The 11056-nt window shown below is 40.2% G+C and overlaps 1 protein-coding gene across 1 annotated transcript; it reads left to right on the top strand.

The window, feature by feature from the left end:
* Positions 1-595: 595 nt before the first annotated feature.
* morc3a (MORC family CW-type zinc finger 3a) lies at positions 596-10906 on the top strand. Its single transcript, XM_080477915.1, has 19 exons — positions 596-670; positions 2524-2596; positions 3019-3151; positions 3284-3510; positions 3657-3813; positions 4493-4640; positions 5653-5781; positions 5870-5992; positions 6069-6166; positions 6461-6568; positions 6641-6769; positions 7000-7071; positions 7200-7227; positions 7348-7455; positions 7851-7959; positions 8043-8115; positions 8228-9317; positions 9639-9814; positions 9928-10906. The coding sequence occupies exons 1-19, from the start codon at positions 632-634 to the stop codon at positions 10067-10069; spliced, it is 3162 nt and encodes a 1053-aa protein (XP_080334041.1). The 5' UTR covers positions 596-631; the 3' UTR covers positions 10070-10906.
* The last annotated feature ends 150 nt before the right edge of the window (positions 10907-11056 follow it).

Below are 11056 nucleotides of genomic sequence, written 5' to 3'. Positions count from 1 at the left end.
TTTAACCCAGGAGATGTTTTGAAGAGGATGTTCACAGTGTGATGGAAATTCACCTCCCTGTGGGCCTGGTGAGCCTGGGGGGGTAATGGGTTACTCGTAAGGTCACTTGTGCTACGCCGATATATTTCACCCATCATGAAACTTAGTCTCTCATCGGTGCTGACCTTGACTCCCCCAAAAGCCGGTGGGGGAGATTTGCTGCACCCTGAGCATATCCACAGTTCACTTCATCGACAGGACAGCAGTTTCGCTGATAAATGCTACACTCTCCATCTGTCCAGCCCCGGAGTCCTGGCTCATGATCATACACATACAGCTTATCTCGCTTATCTTGAATTGCAATCTCTCCTGGACTTCTCTCCTCCCTACCCTACCCTACTCCCTCACTAAACTGACAAACGCAGTATTTAAACATTTGACCAGGCTGTTGGCTGATATATATTTATTTATTTTATTTATCACTCTCCTACCCAAATGTATTTGTTTGTTACCCATTCAGCCCATGTCATCAAGACACATTTGGACCTGAGTAGTACACGGTTTGCACCAGTAGGGGGCAATGTACGTGAGAAACCGTTTGTCGAGCACTCAGTCGTTGAAGGATAGACGAAGAGGAGAAGGAAGTAGGAATATGGCGGCGAAAGCAGACCGCGGAGTCCCCCTGAGCACTGTAAGATACTTTTACCTCTTTCTTTTTAAGATATTTATCCTTAATTCTGATCAAAGAATAACACAGGGATGTGGGAATTCTGCCAAAGTAGGGAATATGGTTAAAGTGGTGTAGATAGAGCAGTATTCCAGTGATAGCTGTGTATCCAGACATCACTGTGGGGCTCGTTTATATTTACACCACAGCTTCCCTGTTATTAAACCTTTGGGCTCTTCGTTATGGCACGTCGATCATGTAGGTTTGTAAGTTTTGATAGAAATCGTCTCCTAGAAATCCAGTGTCTATGTGTGGGGGATATCATATTCAAGCGTTGACTTCTGTTTTGTTTTTGTTTTTTGAGTTCACGAGTTGTTTGTCTCGTGACTCTACCAGAATAATCAAACGTGGGATTTTAATATGCCGCGACCTGTTTTTACAAAGTTTTTGGGAAAGTTCGTGAGGAATAATTAACGAAACTCAATTCTCACGTTAGTCAGCCTGGGATATCAAGTCATTCCTAATTCCGCTGGTTATTGAAACTTTGTTTTTTTTATCTTTAATGATATACAAAACCAAAAAACATTTCCCAGCAGTTTTCCATATGGAACAATCTAAACAGTGGGGTTGTGGTGCTTTCTCAAATGTTTACAGGATACATTTTTGCTGATTGTGTACTGTAATGTAGCTTTAAGAATCAAACTACAACTTGTACTATATGTTAAAGAAACAAAAAAAGACCTAAATTATGTATGATGATAGTGATTCTGACATCATGATGCATTATATCGTAACAATTGATCAGGCGTTGGAGTTGCATTCTTTACTTGTGACTTTCTGCTCATGCTGTAAATTGCATAACTTGTTAGTCCAGTGGAGATGAAACGACATGACCTTCTTGTCAGCTGGTGAATCATAGTATCTGACTTTCATTGAGGTTGGCTTTATTGTTACTGTTGTTCGTCTTTACCTTTGAGTGAAAAAAACCCCAAACTAAGATGACTGAACCAGTTGTAATCGACTGTTCTCAAACTGAAGCCATCATGGGGTTTGTCAAATCAGTTCAGAGCTGGTACACTTGCTTTCTGAGACATGATCCATGTTGGTCCCAATTCCATATCGTTTCACTGCTGCATCAATGCAATCTAGTAACTTAAAATCTTCCTCCTCAGAATCAGAATCTGTAAATAACCGATAAAAGACTATCAACACAGGTTAAAGCCTCAGTGTTTGTGTATTTTTGCTGGAATTCTCTTTTTAATCTCGGCCCTCTCTCTCCCCTCACGTTCGCCCGTCTGCCGCCACACCACAGAAGCCGTGTTTAAAACTTGTTTGTTTTTTTGTTGAAAAAAATAATAATAAGAAGAAAAATCTAGCCACACCCACAGGTGTTGTCAGACCTGCCGCTAACAGTGGCGTTCCGGACGATTCCATGCAGGGCTTCCAGGGTGAACTGACGGGGAAGGTTTTCTGCAGCAGGCGGACACACACAGCCTTGTGTGATGGAATTTCCTGCATTATGAAAGATAGATTTGGGGAATTTATGAAAATATGCGAAATCCCACAGTGAAATTCAGGCTCTCTTCATTATAATATAATAACTGCTTCGGTAAAGACCAATAATAAAGCTTCAAGACAAATCTGGTAACTCATTTTTGATGTGATTAAATTTATCACAGAGTGGTGACTATTTCTGCTGCTTTTCTTCTATTAAAAGATGTAATAATATAGTAATTAGTCCATTTTTCAAAGCCAAATAATCCAGTGTAAGAGGTGCTTTTTTGTCGGTACGTTGGACATTTTATATTAGACACAGAATCAATAAGAAAGTTCATGATGACTTGACAACCGTGTAAACGTTTGTGTTTCTGTCATAGCTTTCACGCAACTTTCTTCACTCCAACTCTACAAGTCACACGTGGCCCTTCAGCGCTATCGCTGAGCTCATAGGTGAGTCATTATCACATGATCCGAGACGGAAGGTTTCCATTTTACAGGCTTTCTTCGTTTGCATGACTCCTGTTATGACGCAATAAATAAAGTGAGTCATAACAGGAGTGATGACTCCTGTTATGACTCACTTTATTTATTGACATTTGTGAGTCACCACAATTCACAATATTTTGCAAAAGCTCATAAAGTGTTTCACACAATTGAATTAAACATTAAAAGGAAAAATAGTACATTACATATATACATGTGAAAGCGCATGTATATATACACACATACACGCACAAAGTAAACAGAGCAACAACAACAAAAATGAAGCTGTTGAATCAGGCCCTCCTTACAACTTTGTACATCAACAGCTGTTACAACGTTGGAAAGAAAGAAAACTTTGATTTTCATGTGACATTTCTTCTGTCCACAAGACAACGCCTACGATCCAGATGTCAGCGCCAAACAGTTCTGGATTGATAAGACTGTGGTCAAAGGAGAGCCATGCCTCTGCTTCATGGACAACGGGAACGGACTGGACAATCAAACCATGCTTAAAATGCTCAGGTGCAAACCCTGCTTCTCTGTATTGCTAGAAAGTTCAAGAAACAAGTGATCTAATAAGTAACTACTGCCTGCGAGTTACATCTGGAAAATGTCACATTTCTGCAATAACCTATGCCGTCTTCCCACATTTAGTTTTGGATACAGTGACAAGATTGCCGTAAATGGTCAGGAGCCGATAGGAATCTACGGCAACGGCTTCAAGTCTGGATCCATGCGACTCGGCAAAGATGCCATCGTCTTCTCTAAGTCCACCAACACCTCATGTGTAGGGATGTTGTCTCAGACTTACCTGGAGAAGATTGATGCCAATGAAATTCAAGTACCTATTGTTTGTTTTGAAACACAGGGGGACAATAATTATATCCTTTACATAATTCATCTTCCGCATGAAATACATAGACTCTGTCGTGAGGCTTTATCACAGGAGCTCAGTTGAAATATGTCATTGTGATGACGCATATTTTTCAGACGTTCCCATTGTAATTGTTCTTAACTTTAAGTGCACGCCATGTACCAGAAGAGTACAAACCCAGTCTGCAGGACATTCTGCGATATTCCCCCTTCAGTACAACGGAGGAGCTGCTCACTGAGATCAATGCCATTGGTCAGCACTGGTCCGGGACGAAAACTGGCACTCGAATCATCATCTGGAATCTCCGCAGGTCCGTCTGTCGTCTACTCATCCTCACACCAGTTTTATGCCAGAGGCGAACTGCAAGACTATTTAAAAACCACTTACCTGTTGGAAAACAGATGATCTAATGACTTTATTTTTTAAAGCGCATCACCTTATGTTCTTCATTCTCACGGGTATTCTCATTGTGATAAGTAAAAATGCAGTTAAAAGGACTATCGCCATGGAATTACACTGACCAGCAATAACATTGTAACCTTTGAAAGGTGAGGTGATAGTCGCCATTGAAGCAAAATTCAAGTTGGAGCAGTCGATGCCAAATATATGGTCTGCGTGCAAACATATCCACAGTATAAAATAAGATATGATATATATATATATTTATATAATATAAAATAATGTTCCTCCTTATTTGTAAAAGCAGAAATACTGGAGAATTTGCTACGAAGACCATTTTAGATTATGCCAGTTGGGTTTAAGGGTTATTACTGGAGCCACAAATCACAAGGAAGCCAGGTTTCCATTTTAATTCCTATTTATTAGTCATTTAACTCGGATTGGTGATTGATTTAATTTAATTGCATTTGATGTGAACTGTGGAAAAGACATTAAGGCGCCGTGCGTCCCGGACAGAACAGGACAGGTGTTCACCATAATACCAGCGGTGTTCTACTTGTCCTGACAAATCTCTTTCACATGTCTTGCAGGACATCTTCAGGGACAACAGAGTTTGAGTTTGAGAAAAACCGATATGATATACGGATTCCATCTGAGGTCTATGAGACAATGAATAAAGATGCTCAACATGTGGACAGCGTCATCTCATACACTCCAGAAAGTGTGTTCTCACTCCGGGTAAGAAGCAGGACTATGCAGGTTCTGAAATAAATCATAAAGACCATAGTTAGGCTGTGGGAATACGTCAAGGTTGTTTTGCCAATGTGAGCATGGGCTTTTCCCTCCCGCAGTGCAAAAACATGCATCAGAGGTTAATTTGTGTCTCGCAATAACTAGTAATTCCCCAGAGGTGTAAATGTGAAGATGAGTGATTTTTCCTGAACTCACAATTTCTTTCATCAGCATTGCATCAGTACTGCTTGGGATCGAGGTTGTGTCACATCTCCACCTAGAAGAGCATTTGGTGTGGGACACACATCAGTTTTAATTTCTATTTCTATAATAATAGAAAGCGCATGGCAATAAACAGTTTTTTCAAATTTTATTTTTTAAATATCTGGAGTGTGGTGTAAACGCACATACACACATTTAACCATGTAAATTTGCAGCTTGTTCTGCTACAACAAACTGGATAAAACAGTAAAACCCCAGGAGTTGCAAATAACTTGTGCAAATACCTTTACACTGTGGTGTAAATGGAACACTGTTGTTGTTGTAATTGTTGTTGGTGAATAAAATTGCATTGCATTTTTTTATATATATATATATATATATATATATATATCAGAAACTTCAGATCAAAATGCGCAAAACACCATTAAAACACTTTTTTGCTCATAACAGTTAGTTAATTGCAATAAATAAAACAAAAAAACAGTTATCAGTTAATTTTCTTGGGTGTGTTCTTTTATTTTAAAAATGTATTTGATTTTGCGAAATAGTTTTAATTTTATGATGCATTGGATAAGAATAGGATAAAACAAACCAAGGCCTTAAGTTTTAGATTAAGGCGGTTGTGCCCTAAATCTCAGACAAGTGAAAATAGTATTACTTTTTCACTGTATTCAGTTTTGTTGAGTACCGGTGTATTTCCAAGTCTGAGTTTTATTGCGTTGCGTCTTGTATTCGTCCTCACACGTCCTTTGATGGTACAATTGAACTGACCGCTTGTGTTTTTCATTGCGTTTAGGCCTATTGTAGCATTTTGTACCTGAAGCCTCGGATGCAGATCATTGTGCGCGGTGTGAAGGTGAAATCTCAACTCATCGCCAAGAGCCTGGCCTGGATACGAAAAGATCACTACAGGCCCACATTCCTGGTATACTTTCATCCCCAGATTTATTTTTTAATGTTTTTCTTTTAATGGAGTATTTGATGTGTTTGGGTTATATATTTTTTTTTTTCAGAATAATGTTCGTATTCCTATTACCTTTGGGTATAACACCAAAAGTAAAGACCAGTATGGCATCATGATGTATCACAAGAATCGTCTCATCAAAGCCTATGAACGTGTGGGCTGTCAGCTGAAGGTGAGTGCTTGTCATGAAGGGTTTATTGTGCATGTTTTGAAGTTGATTTAAAGAGGTGACTCTTTATCATCTCCAGGCGAATATCAAAGGTGTCGGAGTCATTGGTGTCATCGAATGCAACTTTCTGGAGCCGACTCACAACAAGCAGAACTTCCTCGAATCTGATAAGTACAGGTAATGTCATCAATACTGAATTCGGTTCTGAAAAACGGACCTGTTGAAATCCCGGAGACGCTTCGTCCTCCAGTGTGAGGTCAACAACAGGTAGTGCAGAAATAGACTTGTTTATTTTCAAAACTAAGCAGAAAGGAAATGGCATATGAACACATGACTTGGTAGTTTTCTTTCTACTCTTCACTTAACGTCTTTGAAGTAGCTCAACTCCAGCTACCCAGCCCTCTTTCGATATGTCTGTGTTCCTGTGTGTGTGAGACGTCTGACAATACAAGCAATTGAATCTCGATACAGGAAAACCATCACCAGTCTGGGTATCAAACTCGAGGACTACTGGAAGGAGATACGCTTCCGCCGTAGTAAAGACAACCCAAACAGCGTCGTGCCAGTGGAGGACACCGTGTAAGTCCGATTTGCATTGATTTGCATTATGTTAATCCACACATTTAATTAACAAAGTTGACTTTTCTTCAGCAAACAACCAGATCAGAACTGGGTGCAGTGCGATGAGTGTTTGCACTGGCGCAAACTCCCCGATGGGATTGACTGCAGCAAGCTGCCGGATAAATGGTTCTGTCACATGAACCCTGATCCTCAGTTCAGGTAAAAAAAAAAAGAAAAGAAAAAGAACGCCACTTTAACAGAATCTCAAATTGTTTCTTTCTGTTTAAGTTTAATTTGTGCAAAAGCAATTCACAATACAGTCAATTAGAGGCACTAAAAAGAGTTAGGTAAAACCACGTTTAAGGTTTTTTATTTTAAAGATTATCATAATGGTGGTACTTCTCTTAAGGTATTTTCTTAAAAGTCAAACTCATGTGTTTTTTGTGAAGGAACTGCAAGATAGACGAAGAACCTGAAGACTCTGATGATGACCAACCGTACCGCAAGACCTATAAGGACCAGTAAGTCACATATTACCTTTAATAACACAGTCTTATCTTTGGCCTGTGGCTTGTACTCCTAAAAGGATGTTAAAGTTTACTCGATCAAAGCTTTGGGAGTCCTCACTGTTGGGATTTATTTCTTACAGAGAGAGAGAGGACAGACGAAAACAGATGGTACGGCTAAAACAAATCCTAATTATTTCACTGATGACATTGATCACTAATTCCATAGGAATTGGCACATCAATTATAATGAATAGTGATTTTTTTTTGTTTGTTTGTTTGTTTTTTAAGGCGAATGAGCAAAGACGTCAGGAACAGCAGCGTCTCGCTGAAGTCTCCAGAAAAGCCGCGGCTCTCCAAAGACGAAACGATGAGCTGATAAAAAATTTCCATAAAGCGGTGTGTTTCCTATTCTGCACCAAGGGGTCTTATTTATCTATTTTATTGTTTTCATTATGGATGCACAGGCAATTGACAAGCAACATAACTACATAAAGTAAATAAAAAGCTGATGGAGGAGAAATGCATGTAATAGATGCAGTCGAGGGAAGTACAAACACAAATAAATACACAAATTGTCTTTCTCAATAACAAACATAGTTGCTCTTATCAAAGAGTGCAGATTTGAGAAAGACGCTGAAATGGCTGATCATTAAATTGGTTATTTCGGCTGGCCAGGTCTTAAAAAAGGCTCAGCTTTACACTTCCACTGGGTGGAAATATTCCTTTAGAGTATCACAGCAGATTAATTTAGTTTCAGGCGTGCTCATGTTTTCGGTTTTTCTTGTTGACAGGCGAAACACTCACCTTCTGCTCCCATGACCCCAGAGAGTCAATCACTACAGGGTGGCGCCGCCAGGGCGGAATCCTCGCCACAGTTTTTTTCCAATATTTCGCAAGCGGGTAAGAAAATACTATTCCTGGTCTGTGGGGTAAAGAAATAAAGTCCTTGAGTTGAAGAGTACTTTCTGGTCTTTCTGGTCTAGCCTGCAGCCCCTCCAGTGGCAGTGGCCTTCCAGTCATAACAAGTGTCTGCTCACTGTCCGTGGACCACCAGAGGTATGACTCTGTCTTCATTGTGAGTATGGAGAAAGAAAAAAAAAAAAAAAGAAATGACACCAAATCACATGAAACCATGACGTGTGTTAACTCTCTTTATTGTGCCCTGCAGTGGCAAAAGAAAGTGTCCTTTTCCTCCACAAGCATCAAAAAGACCTCAAATAAATGGCCTCCACACAAGCAGCTCAGGCGCACCAGCGCCAGTCAACGTGAGCTCAGCCAGCTCTCCGACTGTGCCCGTTGTCAGTTGTGGTGATGATGATGATGATGATACTGATGATGATGATACTGATGATGACCTTCTCATCTTGGAGAATGCCAGCACACCCAAACCCAAACAGACTGCGCCTCATATCAAAAAAGTGAAGATAGAAAAGGATCAAAGTGACGTCGGAATCAGCATGTTATTAGAGTGTACCGACGACGCTGCTGTGGATGACGCTCCGGATGTTGAAGGTGCAGACTCGGCAGTGAACACAGAAAGGGGCACAGGTTCTTCGTTTGCACCCCCCCAAAAAATGTCCACCTCCACCACCCAGACAGAGATGCCCAAAGTGAAGCAGGAAAATCTGAGTCAGAATTCAACCGAAAAGGAACAGAGAGCAATGCAGACCACAGAGTCCATTGGCGGTACAGAACAGAGGTCGGACTCGGGTCCCGGCGATGTCGGGCAGAGAGCATTTAAGCAAGAAAGCCAAGGGGACGGTCACACTGAGGATCGAGGACAACCGATGTTGCATAATGGAGTGAAAAGTGAAGAAAAGGCTGGACCTTCCCGCGCAATCGCTTCGGACAAAACACACTGTCCATCTCAATTCAGCAGTATCACCGAGGTGCAGGAGCAGCAAGACCAGCTCATGGAGCTCATGCATGATACAGCTAAGGAAAGAGACGCTTTAAAAGAGCAAGTCAAGCAACTTACCTGCCAGCTGGAGGAACGCTCCAATGTAAAGAAGGAGTGCTCACACCAAGCCAGCCAAACAGAAGACACTGAGGAGATGAGCTACAAAACTCTGTTTGAGAAGGCCAAACAGAAAGTTGATGAACTGATTAAAGGCAAAGAGGCTTTACTGTTATCTTCTGACAATAGAGATAAACCCACTGCTGAGCCAGAAGACATGGATGAGGTTGCTCTGCAAGTCGAAAGACTCCTCCGTGATCTGGTTCAGACAAACAACGAGAAGGATGAACTTGCCTCACAGGTCAGTGTTCTGACTCTCATTTGAGCCTGTGTACACTGGGTGTTTAATACACATCGATTGCATCCATCACTAATCAGCTCTCACTTCTCTCATAATGTGACTGAATTCATACTCTGACTGGTAAACCTTAAAATGGACCTAAAATTCCCTCACAGATCTTTATGTAAAATAATGTTACAGTAAAAAGAAAGAAGTCCACAATTTCCAAAGGATATCATTTGTCTTGTGTGTCATTTTCTGATAACTTCTGTCGTACATTTTTTTCATTTATCTCTTTAATGTCTCCCTTTCTCCGGTGTTCACTGTGGAATCTGGGACCAGGTGAAACGTCTGGAGGAGGAAAAACAAAGGCTGGCAGCCGAGTGTGAACAGCTCAGGTTGAGGTTGCAGCGACAGAGTGAAGAGGAGCCAACGACCAGCTCTTCCTCTGCTCATCCACATCCAGAGAAGGAAGGACAGTCATCAAACTCTGACACACATTCAGACGCTTTCAGCAGGTTGGAGAATTACTCACTTCACACATCAATGGATCATTGTGAAATATACTTGGAAGGAATTGTTGAACGTCAATCTGCTGCATTTACCTCTGTTTTCCTTCTCTCTTTCCCAGTTTGGTTCAGCTTCGGCACAACATTGGCCGTTATCTCGTCCCACACGTTCCGGCTCTGGCCCTGGAGCAAGTGAACTTTGAGTGCAATGTCATTGACGAGATCCTTGAACAGCTCCTCAGTCCTCCTCATGATACTTTATAGGCTGCGGGTGTGACATTCAACACAGGAACTGAATTCATATCAAAGACCTTTATCTGTGCAGGGTTAGAAGTTTGGTTGAAGTATGTGTTTTTACTGTCTAATTCATGAGCTTTGCACTGTTTCTGCAACAGAACAGCAATATAATGGAATACCATTTCAGCATAGGTGAGTACCCTTTGCTTGTCATACATTAGATTGAGGAAATAACCCCTCAATTCATAGCACCTCCTCTTTAGGTTTACCAGTCAACTGCATCAAATTCTTAAGATGGATACTAGTTGTGTTATATATGTATATATTCCTTCATATTTAGTAATGATGAGTTCAATGACACTGTCATTGGGCCCTGCAACAAGAAGGGGAATTTATCTTTATACTTTACAGTATCTTATCAAGGCCTCATCCTTGTAAAACTGATGTGGAAATGATTTTAATGGCACGTTGGGAGTTATTATTACACAAACATGTATTTCTTTAATAAAGTTTCTTATGGTCCTTCAGATTAAATTTAATATCTTGAAATCCCAGCTCTCAAACTCTCACACAAATAATTTACATTCACAAATATGAAGTAAAAGTGATCATGATAACTTTTCTCATTTCTCCTATTAATCATGTGTAATCAAGCTTAACGGTTTGTCAACTGAGAAAGTATTCATCAATCTTGTCATGTTTGGGTTGTTTTGTTTTTTTAACTTGTTTGCATGTATTATATCATCAGGGATAAGAACTACAAAATATTGTGGATTCATGAATGTAATTCTCTCTTTGAAAGAAGTGTATTGCCTTTTTTTTACTGGACAGTCTTTGCCGCAAATAAAATTTGTTTGCACTACAAACCCTTTATTGAAAGTTTCTTTCTTTACCAAATGTATTCAACAGATTTTTGTCTTTAATGTAAGATTTTTACAATTATTGGATTTTGAATCTTACATAAGATTACTTATTTGGTGCTTTTTATTTTGCTGCATTGAGTTTTCGTTCAAC

The sequence above is a fragment of the Lipophrys pholis genome (genome assembly GCF_963383615.2).
Source record: "Lipophrys pholis genome assembly, chromosome: 13".
NCBI classification, from domain to species: domain Eukaryota; kingdom Metazoa; phylum Chordata; class Actinopteri; order Blenniiformes; family Blenniidae; genus Lipophrys; species Lipophrys pholis.
Note: the sequence above shows the minus strand (reverse complement) of the source record. Positions and strands in the feature narration are given on the sequence as shown.

Bases quoted from the DNA above. Each gene is read 5' to 3' on its own strand.
- morc3a (XM_080477915.1), top strand. From the start codon at position 632: ATGGCGGCGAAAGCAGACCGCGGAGTCCCCCTGAGCACT. The intron at 3,814-4,492 runs GTCCGTCTGTCG...CATGTCTTGCAG, and splicing joins ATCATCTGGAATCTCCGCAG to GACATCTTCAGGGACAACAG. The intron at 5,993-6,068 runs GTGAGTGCTTGT...TATCATCTCCAG, and splicing joins GTGTGGGCTGTCAGCTGAAG to GCGAATATCAAAGGTGTCGG.